Genomic DNA, 21,660 nt, shown 5'->3' with positions numbered 1-21,660 from the left:
TGTTTCTACTCCAGCTTCTAATTCAGTGGACATTTCTACAGTCTGCTGGGTTTGAGGATGAAAGTTTTCTTCATGATTTATTTTTGTATATCCATTTATTGGGGGCCACAAACATTCAGAGAAAGTATGTTCTACTAAAAATGTGATATAATTATCTCAGTCACACATACAGATTATTCTGTCTATTGTTTGACTGTAATCCTGACTGGCTCTGCACCTTCATTGTTGTCGCGCTGACCAGACGTACCACCAGCCTCTGCTGGAGCAGTGTTGGTGCAGCGCACCATCAGGCTGCCTCCTGCTTTACATACACAGGGCGGATTCCACAGGCAGCAAACCGCCTGCTCACAGGCTGACTGACATACCTGGGAGATCGTGATGTCTTCTCCCGGTGCTGCCTCCTCCTTTAACCCTCTGAGCACCCTGGCGCCCAAACGGAAGACGAAGAAGAAACACTTCGTTCAGCAGAAGGTGGAGGTGTTCCGAGCCAGTGACCCCGTGCTGAGCGTGCTGATGTGGGGAGTCAATCACTCGGTATACGGCAACTTTGTGTTCTGCTTGATGCGTTTAATGTGTGTTTATGCCGTGCTGAGCGCGAAGGCGTTCATTAACTATTTATCCATTGATCATGCGCAGATTAATGATCTGAGCCAGGTGCCTATACCTGTCATGCTGCTCCCAGACGACTTCAAAGCCAGCACCAAGATCAAAGTGAACAACCACCTCTTCAACAAGTACTGTGCTCTGCTCTGCCTCCCTCAATGCTGCTTCCTGTGCACTGCACAGATTTCTGTGCTTCTTCTGACTTATATTTCTGCCTGCTTATCATCAGTTGCAGACCCCTTTTCACAGAGCAATGCTTTTCCCACTAAGTATAGCTGCTACCATCAATGCAGTTAGAAACAGAATTATTGCAACAAAGTGACTTCATCTAAAATGTAAATACAAATCCTTATTAGTTTGGCAAAACTGAAACATGATACTGCTCCCACAATAAAATGTTGAAACATTGAATTTATATTGTATCTCAGTGAGGTTTAGTTTCTATAGGGATTGAGACAAAACAAAAAAAAAACTTGAGTGGCTTTCAATAATCCTTTAATCCATTCAGGAATCCAGGTCTTGTAAAGACAGAAAGGAAAGAAAAATAAAATATGTTTTCTCAAGGTGAAAAGCTCTGGGTTTGGTGGGATGAAGTGTTTTCAAGGCTGCTGAATTTTTTCTTCATAACACTTCAAACTATTAAACAGCAGGATGCTGAAAGTGAAATAATATGAATAATTAAACAAAGCCTCATATGCTCTGTGAAGAAGCAGTGAATTGTTTTTAATAACATGTCTTTGTTCCTTAGAGAGAATCTTCCTGGACAGTTCAAATTCAAAGATTACTGTCCACAGGTGTTCAGAAACCTACGAGAGCGTTTCGGCATTGAGGACCAAGATTATCAGGTATGAAAATGAACTGAAATCAGCCTTTAACATGGAGAAAGATAATATGTGTGTGAGTTAAAAGGAAGATGGAACAGAAACACAGACTCACAACCTATTTTTTTGAACATGGAACACTTTTTGATGTGTGTGTGTGTGCTCTCACTTACATTTGCATTTCTTTGTGTCATATTTGCATGTGCCAGGTGGCACACAGAGTCAGCTTCCTTACCCATTTGCTTAGCACACAATTATTGGATGGATACTGTAGGAGCACTTCATGCAGACACAAGTCACCTGCAAGAGTTGTATTAAAATAAAGTGTGCATTAGTGCAGCTTTTTGTGCCTCTGTGGGACCGACTTGGCTCTGACTATGCCTTATACTTCCATTTGCATGCTAAACTTCATTTTAAAATATTAAAAAGGGTTGACTGGACAGAGGGTTGCTGACTTCTGGCTCGTTGCTTGTCACCCACTGACAGGTTTCACTGGCACGCAGTCCTCCGCTCAAAGACGAGGAGGGAACCAGCGTGGGGCTGCTGCTGACATCGTATGACCGCACTTTGGTTGTGAAAAAAATTTCCAGTGAGGAGGTGGAGGAAATGCACAACATCCTTTCTGAGTATCACCAGGTAGGACCGGCAAGGAGGCGGACATGTTAGGAGGTTTATTTGTTAAAAGCAAAAACACAATAATTCTCATAAATATAATACAGTAATGCATCTCATTACTCACAGGTTTTCTGTACTCATTTTTTAAAATTGTCTTGTGCTGTTTGCCCTTTTTTAGGCTAACTGTGGTTGCTATGGCAACAGCAAACCTGAGCAACTGAGAGCTTAGAAATTCAAAACAAAGTAATAGTACAGGACCAGGGCTTCACAAAGGCCATAACACTGTGGTGTGTGTTTCCCACAGTAATTATCAGAGAGCACACAGATGAACATAATATTTAAATGAAATGCAGGATCTAAAGACAATAAACTACACAGTCATGGTGACACAAATGCATTTAGTTTTTATTCAGGGTAGTGGGATAGTACTCGTTTTGCCCTGAAAGGACCTTTATATAAGCCTGTAAAAACAAGGCCAATTAATAAATATTAGCCAAATAAATATATTTGAATAAAATTAAATAGCATTAGATGGCATATTATTCATTTTATGCTTAAGCATAAAATTGTGTTATGCATGAGATTTAGAAGTAGCAGTGAGAGGACCAGCTTCACATGATTAATCAGCAGTTTTGGAGCTGAAGTTGCAAAGATATGGTTCCTGCTAAGCTTCAACCCAGATGCAGGGACAAGAGGGAGCAAGTGGTCAGCAGATCTCAGTCACCTTGATGAGACATGTACTTGAAGATAGTCAGACAGGGACCAAGCAACACCGAAGTCCTACAAAGCACTAAGGCATGTGAAAGGTGCTCCTGTTTCCATGTTCCTGTTCTTCATCAGTGGGTGAAGCCCACCCAAAGCAAACATATTCTGCACCTTGATAAAGACATGAAATGTGGTGGGTGGGCTGGAAAAATGCTGTTGAAGCAAGACTAATGCATATGCTTAGTGTCCAGTGCAAATTTTAATATATTTTAAATTTAAAGTATTTGCAACAGAACAATCATTTAACAGTCTAAATACAGTACTAGTACTTATACTATGGTATAAATAACTTGTGTCACATAACCAAAGGTGAACGACTTTTTTTGTTGTTATTTTGTTGTCTTCCAGTATATTGTTACCTGTCACGGCAACACGTTGCTGCCCCAGTTCCTTGCCATGTACAGAGTCACTGTGGAGAGTGAGGACACCTACCTCTTAGTAATGAGGAACATGTTCAGCCACAGACTGCATGTACACAGGAAGTATGACCTCAAGGTAAACCACAAATGATTAGTGTCATTTCATTATGTAACATCTTTCTCACTTACTAAGTCTTGTTGAGGAGCAAATGGCGTCCACAGGAATTAATGAAAGAAGGAAAGGGCATATTAAAACATTTAAAGTCTCATAATTAGATTTCCACACACAGGGGCTTTAGTACTCATTAATCATAAAAGGCACTGACTTACATGGACTTATGACTAAAGAGAAAGTGTTATGCAGTAATTCAGTACCATAACAGTGACTGCCTTTTCTTTGCTCAGGGGTCCCGGGTGTCTCGTGAAGCAAGCTTCAAAGAGAAGGTGAGATCAGATTCAGGTAAACGTTATATGACAGGCACTGGTTACATGCTGTTCTCTGCAGTCAATGATTGTGGGCAGTTTACCGAACAGTTACAGGCAGATCTGTTGTTACTTTTGATAAGAATAAAGTGTGTCTGAGTGTTGATGAGAGGGGATGTGGATGGTAAAATACATTGGAATATATATAATCTTATGACGACCTGATTCTGGCTCAGCTACTGACCGACTTGCAAATAAGAGGGTAAAATATATAGCCTAGAAGATCCATTTTACTTACCACTGAAACAGCAGTCTGGTCCACATGATTTAGTATTGCTCTCCCATATAATGGGGATAGATATTAACAGACGTAAAGTCATGGCAGCAGACACTGACTGATAAATGCTGACACTTCAACTTCATGCCTCTGGCTTCTAAGACAGGAGAGTGGCGATTAATCATGGTTTTGGCCACAGGTTGAAGGAGTTACACAGCTGTACAGTTCAGCTCTGTGAGTTCCAGAGAAGAGAGTTTAACATATACTTCTATAGCAACACTACCGGGGGATTGAAATTGGAGGAAAAACATCACTCTTCCTCCAGCCATTCTTTACCTCAGTTTCAAGACCTTGTCACCCAAAGGAGGTTTTAAGAAGAGGTACGAACATACTCCTTACAGCATGATGAAGAGGTAGAGAGACTAAATTCAAATGTAGCAGAGGCAGGCAGGCAACCTGGAAAATGAACCCGTCCTGGAAGACCAGTGACCATCACAATACAGGAGGCTGTTGACAGGAACCATGACATGATCCTGACAAATTGATGGATGAGCTTAACATGCAGTCACCCACAACAAACTCCAAAAGAGCAAAGTGTCCGGTCCCTGGGTCTTAAAACTCTTGAGTCCGACGAGGTTTCTGCACAACCTGCCAGGGGACATTATTCTCAGCCATTTGGAACCACGTTCTACTGCATGTTCCATCAATGGATACAACACTAACAAAAGAAGAGTGAAAACAGTTTAAACAGTAGAAAGCCAAATCAAGGAGGCCTCATCCACCAGGAATCCATCCAGGAAGGTGGATTTGAAGTCATCCAACGGCCACAGTATTCACTTGATTTTTTTACCTTGAAAATTAAGGATGTCTGTGTTTAGACATCCTTAGTCAGTAGAAAACTCTGGAAGATTCTTGGGTTCTGCAGTGTGTGGATGATTTATGATAATATCACAGTCAGAGAATAGAACAGTGCTGCACCTGTGCCAGTCTGAAGATGTGGACACAGTTTGTGTGTCAAGCTGTTCCTTTGTGTTTGACAGTCTGCATCTCTGAATACAAACCCAAGACTTTTTGAAAATGAGCCTGTGAGGGCAGAGCATTAAATTATTTTTCTTGTTTATATTGTTTGTGAGTTGTGACGAATGTGATTGCGAGATTAGATCTTCAGAAATGTTTTCACAGAGAAATCACTTAGTAACGGGCGGTTTAAGTAACATCAGAAGCCGTCTGTTTGGCCTGAAGCAACACTGACCTAGATAAAAAGACTGAAGGAAAAGATCTGGCAGAATGGAGTGAGAATAACTGCAGAGCTGTGGGAACCTTTGATTTCTAGTTCTGTTGATTTGGAAAACAAAATTTAGGGCAATGACTATTTGACTTTTACATCGCTGAAAATAGGATGGTTTAATGTTTTAATGAGAAAAATGCTAATGAATGTTGGAATTTTCATGCAAAATGTGATCACTGTGTGTTTCCAGGTCAAAGAATTGCCCACTTATAAGGACGTAGACTTCAGGAATAACATGCAAAAGGTTTATGTGAGTGATGAGGAGAAGGAGAAAATAATGGACAAGCTCAACAGAGACATTGAGGTAACAAGCTCACTGTGTGTGGCCTCATTATTTTCCCAGCTCTTGCTTAAAGGTGTGTGTGTGTGTGTGTGTGTGTGTGTGTGTGTGTCTCGTTGCAGTTTCTAGTTCGTATGAGGATCATGGACTATAGCCTGCTGCTGGGCATCCATGATGTTGAGCGAGCTGAGAGGGAGGAGGAAGAGGAGATGGAGTCATCCTATGAGGAGGAAGAGGAGGATGAAAATGACCCAGCTCCTGCTCTGCACTCCACCTCACCTGAAGGCATAGCTGGCTACATGAACTCCTTCAAACCCCTCGGCGCCGGGGAGTTCGACCCTTACGTGGATGTGTATGCTATTCAGAGTGCTGTAGGTGAGTCCTGACAGCAAGTAGGTTATGGGAGTGCTGCGCACTGGCACACCTAAACTTCATCTCACACAGTGCTAAAGCAGATCAGATCACTCACTAAACGCTGTGAATCATCTCCCTCGTAGGCGCACCCCAGAGGGAGGTGTACTTTATGGGACTGATTGACGTGCTGACGCAATATGATACCAAGAAGAAAGCTGCTCACGCTGCCAAGGCTGTCAAACATGGGGTGAGAGAGCAGCGAACTTTTAACTCTTTACCTCTCTTGCTTTCATTTAACATTCCCAAACAACTGTGCTTCTGTGTGTGTTTGGCAGGCTGGAGCTGAAATCTCAACAGTTCATCCAGAACAGTATGCTAAACGCTTCAGAGAGTTCATCGCTAAAATCTTTGCCTAGTTCAAGGATTCATCATCATTCAGTACATGAATCACAAATCAACACCAAGGAGCACTGAAGATGTACTCTTAACATTCATCTTTATCCACCCTGCAAGATGAACTGTGCATTTATAAGAAAGAAAAATGATGACAAACAAAATGTTTCCTTTTATTATTAGTTACTTTGGCTTTCACTTAATAGACTGGAAACAAAGGTGACGATGACTTAAAGTAGGAGTCAGTCAGAAAAAACTCCTTTAGCTCATTTTTACACACATTTCACAGTTAGCCATAGTTGCAATTGCATCATCATCATCACTGTCAAAATGTTGACCTTTGAGCTCGTTCTTCATCTTGTGGAAAAAGTGGCAGTGTGAGCTGGAGCATTGTTCTGGTAGAAGAGCAATCCTCTGGTCAACTTCTCACTTTTTTCTGGAAGTCTGGCCACCTGCATCATCTTGTCTCTGGTTGAAGGTGGTGGATTCTTTGGTCATTTAAAGTCTGTTCTGGATAAATGCATGGACATGAGACACCCAGCTCTGTGGTAATGTACCACTCTGTAATCAATCTGTCAGAATCATGTCTTGGATCTTATTAATTGTCTCCTGTGATGGTGACCAAGCATCCAGTTTCCAGGTTTCCAGACTGGCCGTTCAGAGAGTAAATAGGAACAGCCGGTCCTTCATCATCCTCCTTTAGCATTGTCACTTTGTGATTTTTTTAGATGTCTACACAGAGTCCAACATTGCTTATTTACTCAAACAATAATGACCTAATTTATAAATTAAAGAAAAATACCACAGAAGGTTACTGATTTCCAGCTCTCTTCAATCATCGCCTGTATATTCTTTTTAGAAGCAGAAGGAGGTAGAGATGATAGGAAAAGCATTCTGCCTTTGTTCATTGTGGTTTTGGAAACAGAAATTTGTTTTTTCTGTTGAACATGTGATAACACTAAACAGCAGAATGTGACCAAACACCAGCTGTCACATGCTGCATGATTATATGACTCCATTTTCTCTTCCTCACCAGAAAAAATATATTCATTTATTTAACACTGTGTGAGTGAAATAAGCTACTGAGAAGTGAAAGGGTTCAGCTTCCAGTCATCACAGTGTCAAATGTTATTGTTCAGATCTGTGTATGATTATCTGCCTCACAAGACAAGTAAAGGCAAACGGAATGACTCATAGATGTTACTACACGTGTTCTTTTAAGATGTATTCTCAGTGGTGAAACATTAATTTTTGTCCTTATTTAGTCCTCTCTCTCCTGTCCCAGTCCTCCTGGCACACATTCTTTAAACTGCTTCCCAGACCATCATGAGGATTTGGCTTTAGACTAACAGCTGAGTGGACAAACAGGTGGAGAAGTTATCTCTGTTTGGAGCTACAACAGCTGCATGTAGTTGATGAAGATTCTCAGTCATCCAGGTCATCGTACGTAGAGAAGATTGAAGCAAGGCGTCTGGACTTGTAGAGTTTTCTAGAAGACGTTTCGCTGCTCATCCAAGCAGCTTCATCAGTTCTAACTGTTTGGTGGGGAAACATGGTTTATATGTGGTTACAGACCTATGTCGGTGGGTCTGGGTAAAACTTAGAAAACTTAAAAACAATAGCACTAAATGTTTCCATACTTACCTGTGATGTTCTGGCTGACTGGGCCAGGTGTGTCTAACGACTGGCTAACGACTATGAAACTGCCGGAGGGGGACTGGTTGACAGCCCTTTGTTCTTACTGTGAGTATGTGCAAACTTCCTGGGAATGGATGGAATCACTGCATTGTATGTGGTAGAAAGATGATGTCTGAGGCCACCACCTCTGTTAAGGGAAGGTTTTTCCAGCTTAACATAGATGGCTTCCTTGACTCCTCTTTCATACCACCTTTCCTCCCTGTCTAAAATGTGAACATTGTTGTCCTCAAAGGAGTGTCCTTTGTCTTTGAGGTGGGGGTGAACAACCATGTTTCCCCACCAAACAGTTAGAACTGATGAAGCTGCTTGGATGAGCAGCGAAACGTCTTCTAGAAAACTCTACAAGTCCAGACGCCTTGCTTCAATCTTCTCTAAAGCAGCATGTAGCTTAATTTTTACTTTCTCAAACTGAAAACTTGCTGCAAATACAATCATCCAGTGACCTTCAGTAGAGCACAAACAAGAAAGAAAACCGCTTACTGTAATTCTATTACCCAGAGGCCTGGAATTTATATTATATTATATTTTTGTCTGACCTTAGTCTCATATTTTATAGGACTGCTCTTGAAAACAAACACCGAAATATTCTTGTCTTTTCGTTTTATGAAAAAAATGTTGTGGTTTAGTCACTGAATCCACCTCAGTGATGATAATAACAGTTGATAATAAGGTGTAAAAAAAAAAGTCCACCACTTCGACCTAGAAGTAGAAGTAGGTCGGAGCCTGTAGGAGCCCGTTTGGACTAGAAGATCTCTCATTCAAGGAAGTGCGAAGGTGCTGGATACTGCATCTGTCCACACAACTAGGTTTGAAACACAGCATATGTGATCCAGATATTCTCTGGAACAGAGGATAAGGTTTATGTAAATAGTGTTTTACTACAGTGCTCATTCAAAGAGTGCTTGTTCAGATGATCTAAATATAGGTATATGTCCAATTATACAGTGTAACAAAGGGTCACAATAAATCTAACAAAACACCAAACAAAAACCCACCACAGTTTGGGCAGCAGCCTTAGTGTATTGATAATGAATGCATGAGTAATCATTGCATGAGTAAAAAAAAGAAGAAAAAAAGAAGAAAAAATACAAATGGAGAGAGATGCTTACATCACAGACGTGTACACTCAGCTGAGTCTGATCAACACAAAAATACATACAGGGTTGTTGTTTTATACTTTAAAATTAAAATTTTAAAGAAACATTCCTCATTCAAAGGCCCTGGTTTAGTTTAACCTATGCCAAGTTTTTATCCATTAAAATCATTATTTTAATATTCTATAAGTCACAGCAGGGATACTATTATTAGTAGATTAAAAAATAAAACGGAATCATCTGGAAAACACGTTAGTATTTGAGATAATCTGTCGTCTCTACATTCAGTCAAACTCAAGGCATCTACATGTCTGGTATAACACTCACCTTGACGATGAGCTACTGCTGGAGTCACATCCTGTACAGTATTTACTTACACAGATACAAACAGAACATAACATTTTTTTTCTCAATGTCAAACAGGCGTTTCTCAAAGGAAATCTGAACTGTGACGCTGCACAGTAAATCTCTGAACAGCTAAGGTTAACCCTTTAGGTTTTATACACACAACCAACTGTACAAATCATACAATAACAATCTGCAAAATGAAGCACTTTTAACTTATTTTTTTTCTTTTAGAATTATAGTATTTTATCATCTCTATACAGTTATCTTGAATATCTTTAAAACAGTTTGCCTTTTTTTCATATCAGCTTACACACAACATAACTTATGCACTGAAACACCGGCTGTGTTGAGCATTTTAAAACTGACAGTCATTGTCAAAATGAATACCAGTTCCATCTATAATGTTAGGAAATTATCAAATAGTAAACTTATTGCAGTTCGTCTGAGCTGTAGATGCTCAGATAAGCTGTTTGAGGCTGCAGGCAGTTTTAATTCTTAACAGAGTGAAGAAAGTTGAATATAGACTGCATTATGAAATGAGATTTATACCCTCTGGTAAACAGATCTGTACATCCCTTTTAAATCTGAAAGCATTAAGATGCCATGTTCTTTTATATTTAGCATCAAGTGTAGTCATGGAAATCTCTTTCTTTTTTTCCGTTTTGGTTAAATTGTTCAAGCTTTGCCTGTGTGATCACCTGTTTTCCTCTCTAACACACACACATACCCTTAAAACCTCCTCTGGCACTATGTGTGTACAGGACACTAAGAGGGCAAAGCGACAAGCTCTCTCTCTTTCACACACACACACACACACACACACACACACAAACACACACACACGCACACAAACACACACACACGTTGTGGCACACAGCATTTCATTTATGACACTGCTCTTCTGGACGTGCTGTAACTCAAGGTGGTGCCGCCGCTCTTGTGTGAGATCTTGAGTGTCGTGGCAACTGTCAGGCTGGGTGTCATGGCAACAGGAAAGCTGGATGTGGTGGCTGCAGCGAAACCAACCATCGTTGAGGCTGGCTCATTCGGGCACCCATACTGGAGCAAGATGTCGACACACTCCTGACTACCGGCGCTGTGAGCCAGAGCCAGTGCTGTCTGCCCCTGAGCGTCCCGATATCGAACGTCACAGCCGTACTGCAAACAAAAAAGACAAGCCACTGAAGAAAATTCCATCACATGTGGAATAAAGTTAGACTTCTTTATGACAGTGCCTAAAATTATGTATGCAGTTCTTTAAACTATAGCTTTAGTGCCTTTTTTTACATAGAAATCACCTTCACTTGTCTCCTGAGTCATCAAGTGACATCAAGTTTTGTTCTGAGCGAGTTACTGAGTGATCATTTTGCAGTTTTTGCAGAGCGCTGCACCTTTCTTGCCACTGCAGCTCTTTAGTGAAATAATTCAGAGCATATGTGTGAACATTCTACTGGTAGAGATTAAAAAGAAGAGGGAAGCACACCCAAACGAGAAGCTGCGTCATCACCACATCACCCTGCTGGCAGGCAGCGTGCAGGGCAGAGCCTGGCAGCCGCAGCACCAACAGTGACCTGGTGGAGAGTGCCAGGCTGAGGGGGGCGTTAATGTCCTCCTTAGTGCAGTGAGCCAAAAGGAGCAGCAGCTTGGGTAGATTGCGCTCCATCACTGCCAACAAAAGACGACCAGATAGTGTGATGTCTGGGCCCTCGCTGGGAGTGGGAGGAGGCAACGGCGCCACAAACAATTTCTGCTCATACTTGGCTCGAATCCACGACTCCCGCTCCTCTCTGGACATGCAGAGAAGCAAAGACAGACAGGAACTATCAGTGAACCTGCAGTATTTTCTTCAGTCTTAAGCACACAGCCCATGCCTCCATGCTGTAAAACATTTAAACTACAGCAGTATCACATTAAAAATGTAGGTTCTCACCGTGTAGCATCAGGTGCTGGTTTGCGGTGGACCATTGTGCGCGCCTCCCATATACTGTTCACCATGTGGTTGCCAATGGCACTGAGAACCAACGTGAGCTCTCGTGGCAGATCATCAAGTGCGAGCGAGCGAACCCTTGACAGATGGGTCCCCAAGTTTCTGTGGATCCCAGAACACTCGATGCATATGAGAGCACCCAGGTTCAGGCTGGCCCAGGTTGGGTCTAGAAGAGAAGGAGGGCACAGACAAGAGAGTTAGACCACTTCATATCAAAGGATCTAAAGCTGTGTAGAATGCTGTGTGGATAACTTTTAGAGCAAGGCTCTTAAATCTGTGATTTACACACCTGAAACTGAGGTCCCTCATAAAAATAGTATAATAATACTTTAATTAAAGCGCATAGCCTGAGTGGTTTCACAAAAAAAAAACAGTTCCTTGTCAATGTAATTTGACCTGTGCCCAAATCAGACACTGACACTGGTTCATTTACCATTTAATTAGCATTACTGCAATCCTTAAGCCGGATACAGCATGTCTCTTTTCATTAGTGTGTCCTGCATACATTTAACAACATCTATAATTTTGTTTTATAATGTTTTGAAACATCTCAGGTGTGAACATTTTCCTTTTTCTGATCGTCCTTGACTATTATCGGCCATTGCTGGCTTTTGTCTGGGCTAGCAGTTGCTGTATATCCCTCACCTTGTGACTACTGCCTACATATACAGGAGGATAGCTTTCATTAGCTCTAAAATGAATACAAAAAACCTGCTGTTTAAGTGTAGATATAGCCCGAGGAGGGTCACACCCATTTTTCATGGTAATTGGCAACATATGCTCAAATGTTAAACAGCAGAGTGCTTATTATTTTTCACTCTACACAGCTTTGTGTTCCACCTACAAACATAGCCACTCCAAAATGGTTCGGAGAACTTGGCTTTCACACAAACTCTCTGATTGATAGCAAAATCAGAGAGGTGACCCATGAAAACCTAAACAGCAGGTATCCGAGGACACTGAGAGAATGACACATGCAAGTTAAAATGAGAGGAAATAGCATCAAAACCAGACAGACACATGAAGCTGAGTTTGTCACTAACTGGGAGCATCACAGTCGACACAGAAGTTGTTGCCCTTTGCGTTTCGGATGGCCTGAAGAGCTACTGCTTCACTCTGGCTGTTCCTGCGAGCCTGTGAAAAAAAAAAATCAGAAACAATCAATGAGGCATCACTGTCATTACAGTGAGAAGCAGCAGTAGACGGCTACTGTCATTATTTAAAAAAAAGGTTTCATTTTGACCCTTTAAAAAAAACAACACTGTGATTCCATTTACCAGGAAACACCATTTAATGTGTTGTCATTTACAGCTGTAAATGACACTAAACTGTGCATTGTACTATATGCACTATATGCAGAGTTAGCGACTCCTGCTCCTGTTGCTGTGTCTTGCCTTGTTCTTGCTGCTCTCACACAGCTGCAGGCTGGCCAGGATCTGGCTCTCGATGGCTTGGACCCAGGAGTCTCTCTCCTCCACACTTTGGGCTTCAAAGTGCCACGTCTGGCCAGTGCTCGACACGATGAGGAAGTCAAAATTATCCTCATCTGATACAAAAAGACACCAAGTTTCAATCAGATGTTAGATGAATGTATAGAAACACTGTTCATGCAATTAAACAATGAGGCATAAGTAAATGTTTGTATGTTAGCGAATTGTTTATGTGACCTACATGCAGACGTTTGTCACCTGAATAGTGGTCAGAGGTTTAATTTGAGCTGCTACAACAATCATTTGAACGTGACAGATGGACTGGCATGTGCACAGTGTCAGTCAGTGTGACACATCAATCATTACCTGTCTTGCTTACGTTTCTTAAGCTACCAAAGCTCTTGAGTTTCCACATTTTGCGCTTGGCTGTATCAAAAGAAAGAATACAAACCAAGTAAACAGAAGAAATGATAAATGTTGCATGTACATTACATAATACATGATTAATATTAGAGCATCAACCTAATGTTTAGTTGAATAATTATTCTGTCTAGTTTTATGTGTCATACAATGAGGCAATGGTTTCTTCTTGTTTACAGGGATCTGTATAAACTCAGAAGTTCTGCTTATTTAAACATATTTTCAATGTTTACCGTCTGCTGGGCCAATAGTTGCATCGCCTTTCTGGTTCATGCTCTTCTTTCTGCGATGCTTTTTCCTGTCTGTCACTGGGGAGCCAGAGCCTACATCTTTGGTAGAGGAGGAGCTGGAGACTCCCTCCACTGCAGAGTCTGCCAAAAAGAAAATATTGGAGAAAAAAACATACAAAAATTACATGAAGCAAGTACAAAAACTTGTTTCTATCTAAGCCTAATCAGAATGTCCTCTACTCACCAACACTTTGAGCGTGGTTTGACAGTGTGGAGGGACACCGCTGCACCCCTCTGTTACCCCTCAGGAACAGCGCACCACCCAGTCCCTCCATCTCCTCCACCTGCAGGAGGCTGCTCGCACTCACTGGAACTACAGAGATGAAAACACCCACGTACATAATAATAGAGTAATCCAGCCAAACATTAAAAGGGACCTTCTGACATTTAGAAATGCATTAGGCAAAAAGAAGACTGCAGAAAATCTAAGACATCACGGCTGAGGACGAGAGACTGCTCCACACTTGCTTTACAGAAGTTGTAAAATCCCTTATGATGCTCTTTTATTCTCTTGCAGAGGTTTTGCATCCCATTGCAATTTTTTCCCTGTGGCACAGAGACCTGACCTCTCCATTGAAAACACAAAATGTACAAAGTATTTCTGCCTCATGCTTCTTCTGTAACTTTTGTTCACTTTCTGGAAGATGACCCTTATTATCACCACATGATGATGAGGGTCATGGTGTAGTCAGACCGCTGAATAAAAAGCCAAATCGGTGGTGGTGATGTGCTCTGCCCCTATAGGCTGAGTGTGTAAATACAGGAGGACTATGACTATGTTGAAAAATACATTTTCTAGCATTTCTAATCATGACACCTTTGCCTCAGGCCATGAACTTATCAGTCACTCCTGTATGCATCATTTCTAAAACACTCCACATTCTGTCTGGATGTACAGTTGAAAACATTTGTCAATCCTTTACCCTCAGGTCCTGGCACATCTTTGAGCCGCCCATTGAGACCGGGAACTGGAGGTCCACAGGTCGGTACGGCACGAGGCGGCCGCTTTCCCGGCACCTTCACTGTGACTCGCAGCAGGTCCATCTCTTTACCAGGTGCATTTAGCATGTAGTCCTGCCAAGCCAAACATCAGCAATTACCATAACCATCCATCGAGCTTTCAGCAGCATATCACTCTGTAAACACGCTGACTCACATTGACACTGGAGTGATAGGACAGTATGCCATCGTTGGACAGTGTGACGTACTTCTTCTTCCACTCTTTGTTGAGTGAGTTCCCGCTGCGCTTCAACAAGATGCCCTGATGGAGGTGACAGAACTGAAGAGTGAGAATTTATTGCCAACATCTTGTGCGCTCACTTCACACTTTTCAGCAGCATAATGACTGCTGGCTGCCAAAAACACCCACATCTATTCATCAGGCCAACACGAGAGATCACAGCACTTCATCACTCCACATGATGAAAATGGCTTCAAAGTTTTGAAGTGACTGATGGTGAGATGTCCTCTGCTCAGAGTTATCAGATACTTCAGATTTGTTTCTGTAACAAGTGCAAATCTGTGTCTGACCTGTTTAATGGGAATGCAGCGTCCACTGCCCACATCTCCTTTGTAGTCTGCACTCCTTCTGTTTGAGTCGCTGCCCCTCCGACCCTGGAGGGAGAGGAGAGAGGACACTAACTGCATCAAAGACAGGAAGGAGTTAAAGGCGTTACAACTGGAGGGTTTCTGCAGACTGTAAAAGCTGATTTATAAATATAAGAAATAATATTTCAATTGTTTGTTTGTTTTAATCAGTGGTATTTGACACAAAACCTGCAATAATCACAATCTTGTAATGATAACATTGGTTACAACATGAGGCTGGGTCACACCCATAAATAATTATCATCTGTTTTAGTATTTTTTTTTTTGCTAACTGTTGAGCTTTTCTGACCCACAACTGCATCAACAGAAGTCTCAGCAGGAAGCTGCAAAAAAAACTCCCATAAACTCACTAATAGGCTACATGCTCAGCATGAAGCAACATTTGGATAAAATAAGTTATAAACATACTGCAAACTTAGCAACTGTAAGCTTTGATTCCTTGCACAGTTGCAAGAATACAGTGTACACATCCATGAATTCAAGAATCGACACCAAAAATCAATGAATGCATACACATCCCACCCACCCAAAGACTGAGCAATAAACCTCTGTACACAGACACTGTGCACTTTAAACCATTAATACACTGCATTTTGTACTATGTATCACTTTAAACATTTAATTTGCACTGTTAGTTTTACTCTTTTTATTCTTATTCTATTTTATATTTATCTAGGTATATTTTAAACATGTCTCTTTTTCTTTTTTATTTTATGTGTCCAACTATGTGCCTAAGCCAAGAGCTGCTGAACAAAATTTCATTGTGCCTTGCATAGTGACAATAAAGATTCTTGATTCTTGGGTTGCACATCAGTTATATTCCTAGGGAAGCTCCAGCATTTTATGTAATATATAATGTAATATAAAGGGGTTCGCATTCCATTTTTTAATCATGAAATCTGAGTGAAAATGAGGTTAGAACGCAGCCTGCATGTTAGGTCTCAATCATCCATACATGTGGCTCATAGGTTTGATTTTGAAGCTTATTTACCGCAAATCTGGGGGTGCGCCTTCGAACACTGCGGACTGACCCAGGCGTAGCACTGTCCTGTTTCTCCCCTCTTCTTCCAATTTCTTTATGACTGATCACAGGAGTGGAGGGAAGTGATGAGGAGTAATCACTGCTCTGACCACCATTACTGGCCTTAAGAGAGGAAAGAGCCGCAGCAGAATAAATGAGCAGAGGAGGAGGGGGGAGGTAAGGGAGAGATGAATACCACAGGATTCTAACAGACAGTTAACACAAAATGCATGAGAACAGTTTTACCTGTCCTGGAAACACACCAGACACTGGGGTGGAGCCTCCAGAGTGACTGGGAGAATTGGGAAGGGATTTACAGGAAGCCAGCAGAGCAGCTTGCTTCTTGGCTGCCATGATCTTCTGAGCAGCTGAGAGACAAAAACACTACACATTATCACATTATAGGGACACACATTCTCATGCTGGTCCTCTTGCAACATTTTCCTCTATAATATAGTGTGGCTTTGACAGAAACACACACCATCATTGAAGACTCTGTTCACATTGAGTCCATAGGTCGCACAGGTCTCGTAGTAAGTGCAGCGCCGCACATCTGAGCAGAGCTGCCTGGCCCGGGCATCATCTATTACTCTGGGATTGGTGCTGCTGATCTTATCTAAGAAAAAAAGGAAAAGCACCAACCACACAACAAGAGTTCATGTCTGGTAGAAAGAAGAAAGCACATGTAGCATGCAAGAGTCTTACCCTGAGTTCCGACGACTACAAAAGGGATCTCAGTGATGGGCCGATGGATGGCGAGCTGGTGGTAGATTTTGTAAACTTCCTGGAAGCTGGCCTCATTTTCCAAACTGAAGACCAAGATTACTGCATCCACCCAAGCAGCAAACTAAAGACAAAGAAGAGGAAAAGAGCTCAGAAAAATCACAAAAGGGAGGTTGAGAGGAAAACCTAATTTAAAGAAGGTTTAATTAGCTGTCCACGTTACACAAGTTTAGGTCTACTCCCAACACACCTGAGCTCCTGGGAGTTCAGTTTCTTCTCTGATTATCAACAGGTGGCTCTGTCCATCAACTAGGACATCCTTAATGTACTGCCGTCCTGGCAAATATTAGAAAATATTAGCAAACATTCTAACGTGTTACAGAAGAAAATGTGTTCCTGGTTCTGAAGTGTTCATAAAGATTTATCATCAGGATATGGAGGAGAAGTTAAACCAACCCTCTGCATTCTCCAGTGGCAGGTAACTTCCTGTCAGGTGTCTGTGGACCAGAGCTGACTTCCCACTGCACAGACCCCCCAAAACACCCTACAAAATACACACACAGTGTATTAATTCAGAATGCAATTCCTCTCTCTCCAGTCTGTGAAACCTGCTGTCATGCTTACCAGGTGAAGCTCCTGTACAGTTTGGCTCATGGCCCAGTCCTGACTGCTGGTGCACGCAGCTGAAAACAAACATTAAGCAGATTCATTTATAATGTTAAAAAAGAAGCACAGTGCTGTAATGCAGAGATGTTCTAGGCAAGTGCAACATGCATTACTGCACTACAAACACACAGATGAAATTATCATCAGTTCTTTTATCTGACTGAAAGGGAGCAAACAATTTCTGAAAAAAAAAAATCTGATTGCTTTAAAGAAACAAAAAGAGATGATGGTAGACAATTACAGTCGCCATTGGATCAGTTTTGGTCCAGTGATTGTAACAGTCTGTCCTCCCAAGAAAAAGAACAGCAGACGATGAATTTTTAAGGTGATGGAAGAGGGCGGTGCACACGCCTGTGGTTGTGTGAATAAGTAGATGTTGCAGTGGGACTTTTTAAAACCACCCTGTATCTTTAACAGACAACACATCAGTGATACACCCTCAGCGCTCTGCATGTCTGGTATTCAGCATCACATTCATCTGATTCATTGTAGATCTGTCATATTGTGCAGGTCCAAAACAGCCTGTGAGCACGCCAGACATCTTAACACAAACACTGTTAAGCTCTCCTCTTCTTGAACTCTTATTGTGACTATCCAGCAAAAAGCTCTCTTAACAAAGCTTTATTCAGCCTTGGAGGGAAAAAAAGGATTCAGCCAGCTGTGGGGAAATAATTCATTTTGTTCCCGGTGCAGTTTCCCTCATTTCATGAATTTTATAGAAGCCGGTGTCAGCTGAAACATGACAGAATGTGCCACTGAGTGCTCTGAGGTATCAGGAAGATGAAACCTGGTTCGTCTGAAAGAAGATCATTTGCATCAGAGAGTCAAACGACCTAAAATAAAAGTGTTGATACAAAAGGTTTTGCAGTCAGCAAGGGACTTAATATCATGTCCAAATATAAATCAAACCTTTGGAGGCTTTTTTAATGGAAGAATGTGTCACTGTCTTACACTGAAGTGCTGCAGCCTGCAGCGTTGGGTGTAGAAGAATCTTCCAAAAAGAGATATTGCAGGTAAATTACTGCATTGTTACTGGACTTCATTATCAAGCTCAGACAGACACACCTCTCCACAAATACTTTCTGTACATACTCATTTACCGGTCAGTGTTTAAATTGCATCATAAGTTATTATTAACATGGAGATAAAACAATGCTACAAACACGCCTGTGTGGAAGTAAGCACAGGAAATCGATTCAATCAATCATGTTTACTTTTGCACTAATTTGTATCAGATGCCATCACTGTGAGTTACTCAGAGCTGCAGTTTGACTATGGTAAAGAGATGAAGTACCAGTACAGCAGTACATAAGTTTGTGTCATGGATTATCGTTTTATAAAGCAGCAAGCAAGCTACTGTATCCCTGGTCCATGGGGATGCTGTGTAAAGTTACAGTTTCTTCACATACACTGATGCTTAATATTCATTCATTCATGGCATGTGTGCTAATTATCAAAACCTATTTGTATATATTATATATCATGCATACATTGCTTTCATTATATTTTAACTTTCACATTATGAAGATTGGCGGACTTGCTAAAAACAAAGAGCTGTGTGTGTTTTGGCTACGTATAAGGACATTCACACACAACTGACTATAATGAATGAGTGTTAGTATTAAAGAGTTATGATGTATGTGTCGTGATGATAAATGGCCACATATATCCACTTCACTGGTTAGCTGTGGTCGGAGCACTCCTTATTTAATGTGTAGTGTGAACACTGCAGTGCAGAGTCGTCGCTTTGTGCTGTTTGATGCTAATTGACTAAGATTTTGTAGAGAGGATAAATGATATGACAAAAACTCTTAAACTCTGGCACAGAAGCAGGGTTAGTTAAGAGTCACAGGGAGTTACAAAACCACAGCAACTGTTAAAATGTATTATTATTCTCATTTTTATAACTCAGTGGATCACGCTTTAATTCCATTCTGAGCTTCTGGATATTTTGCCTTTTCAGACAAATATGAATGTCACTTAAAACTCTCTCCTCCCGCAGTGATGTTTTTTTTTCAGCCTGTGTATCTTTTGGCATTTTGGACAAACAAACAAAGAAAAATATGTTTTAGTGTATCCACTAAAATCACCCAAACAACCGCCTGGATATTTTTAAGGTTTCTCTCAAATGAATAACAGGAAAAGAATATCTTTGTTCTGTCAATAGCAGAAGAGCATCAAAGATGCCTTAAAGGATGGATGTTTATTAAAATACACAAACACAAGCACACACAGCCACACACACATGAACAGACAAGACACGACAAAAGCCTGCCAGTGTGCATACAAACACACACCCAGTACACTCTGGGCAACACTGTGAAAGTGCTTACAGATGTACACTGATGTAGAAACCATGCCACCAGAGACAATGACACAGATACTGTGAGCATCCACACACACACACACACACACAGTGAAGCTGTCAGGTCACGTTGAGATGGGTGGAGCTGTGGTGTCATTGGCCCGGTTCTCCGGGGACAAAGATTCTAACTTTAAACCCCTGCTACTCTTCCTCATCCCTGTCTTTGGGCTATCCCCACGCCCACTCTTCCCCTCCATCAAGAGCGTCACACCACAGACCAAATAGCATCTCTCACGGCTTGCTGTTGCCATGGCAACTCCATTTTCCAGAAGCCTCCAGCCTGGGTCTCTATACAATAAATGGTCTCTCATGGATACGGCGACGTGTGTCGGTGTGTGTGCGTGTGCCAAAGGCATCGAGACATAATGTCCACCTGTGCACATGTCATGCATCTCACACATGTTGACCAATATTGTCTGAATTAAATCTGATTATTAATGTTTGTGTGTCCACACACTGCTGGCATCACGTACAGTAATTACAGGCTCGTCAGTGTTGACTATGCCGCACACAAACACTTTAACACAATGTAACATTGACAAATGAATAGGCTCCATTTGAAGGCTGATTAACTCCATGCACAGAGCAGGAAGTAGCAGGTTCCTGCTCCCCTCACCCTGCTGATGAACACAGCTCTGTGTATCCCCAACCTTAATTATTCATGTCCCACTTACTCCTGACAAATTATTCAGAGCTTACTCCAATCCTACACTCGCCGTCAAAGATGATGTTCTTTAAAATGTATTAATAATGATTAAAGATTGATAAAGTTGCACATCACTGCCTTTTTTCTTTATTTCTAGTATAAATATTTGTCACAGGGGTTTTGGGAGTTTTTGACAGGCGTGAACTAATTCTGTTTTGTTTGAGCTACAGGGTTTGGGGAATTCATACATTAGTAAAAGTACAAAGAAAGATCACAGGAGCACTTTTCTAATTGTGGTGGCTACAGTGAATCATCAATAATGTTTACTGAAGAAGAACAATTTGTTCTACATTTAAAAAAAACCTTGATTTCAAAACAAATCTCATCAAAAATGTATTTGTTGATGAATTCTTTAAAAGCTGCATTTTTTCCCTCTGAAAATGTAAAGTATATATCTTATATTTTGATTAACCTAACTACCTTTAACAAACTCAGTCAACGTTGTAAGACCACATTCATCATTCATCTTCTGACTGTTACCGTGTGATAATCATAAAACTGTGAAAATTACATAACATAAAAGATTACCTCAATATTTCTGCTTTACTTAATCTGAAAACTCCTCAACTATTCAATTACTTACTAACAAAATATTTGATGATCTAGATATTTAATAATAAATTTCTTTTTTTTTGATGTTACAGAACTCAGTGATAAAAAACATCCTTGCCCTTAATGTTATTAACTATTATAGATTATGTCCCACACAATGATTCTGGCCAATTGTTGAGCTTTGTTCATGATGTTTTGTTCATTTCATGTACGACAGATAGAAGCACAACTCTCCATTTAAGAAAATTACACAATAAACACTTGAACCAGTGGTACAGCCATAGGCCACTCATTCGTTTGAGTGGCCTTTTCTACTTTTAGGACTTGTGTGAAAATCAGCTGATGTTTTGGTCATATTTATGCATACATATTCTACAGGGTTCACAAATTTTCAAGCAGCATTTAACATAACTTTATTTTGCAAGAAAGTATTAAGTAAATTATGGATGCAAAATATTGTATATGCCAATATTTCCCTACTCATTTTGGTTTGAGTGCAGTTATAATCATATGCACATCTTTCTTTTTGATTGCAGACAACATCAAGTCTCTCCTGCAGGTGAATAAATGTACT

At 41.0% G+C, this 21,660-nt stretch overlaps 2 protein-coding genes across 2 annotated transcripts; one reads left to right on the top strand and one right to left on the bottom strand.

Annotated features, from left to right (window-relative positions):
* Positions 1-378: 378 nt before the first annotated feature.
* LOC114436242 (phosphatidylinositol 5-phosphate 4-kinase type-2 gamma-like) lies at positions 379-6,281 on the top strand. Its single transcript, XM_028406414.1, has 10 exons — positions 379-534; positions 637-734; positions 1,352-1,448; positions 1,911-2,060; positions 3,153-3,299; positions 3,569-3,607; positions 5,342-5,455; positions 5,554-5,806; positions 5,929-6,032; positions 6,121-6,281. Exons 1-10 carry the CDS (start codon positions 379-381, stop codon positions 6,199-6,201), a joined length of 1,239 nt encoding a protein of 412 aa, XP_028262215.1. The 3' UTR covers positions 6,202-6,281.
* Positions 6,282-9,756: 3,475 nt separating this feature from the next.
* On the bottom strand, positions 9,757-17,464 carry LOC114435927 (arf-GAP with GTPase, ANK repeat and PH domain-containing protein 2-like). Its single transcript, XM_028405900.1, has 18 exons — positions 17,422-17,464; positions 17,254-17,341; positions 17,048-17,133; positions 16,780-16,921; positions 16,556-16,690; positions 16,321-16,442; positions 16,045-16,197; positions 14,976-15,059; positions 14,602-14,706; positions 14,369-14,519; positions 13,630-13,758; positions 13,389-13,526; positions 13,102-13,161; positions 12,675-12,851; positions 12,349-12,414; positions 11,249-11,471; positions 10,802-11,105; positions 9,757-10,476 (listed from the first exon to the last, which is right to left on the bottom strand). Exons 1-18 carry the CDS (start codon positions 17,449-17,451, stop codon positions 10,204-10,206), a joined length of 2,466 nt encoding a protein of 821 aa, XP_028261701.1. The 5' UTR covers positions 17,452-17,464; the 3' UTR covers positions 9,757-10,203.
* Positions 17,465-21,660: the final 4,196 nt, after the last annotated feature.

This window comes from Parambassis ranga, chromosome 5 (assembly GCF_900634625.1).
Source record: "Parambassis ranga chromosome 5, fParRan2.1, whole genome shotgun sequence".
NCBI lineage: Eukaryota > Metazoa > Chordata > Actinopteri > Ambassidae > Parambassis > Parambassis ranga.
This window is presented reverse-complemented; position numbering and strand designations above follow the sequence as displayed.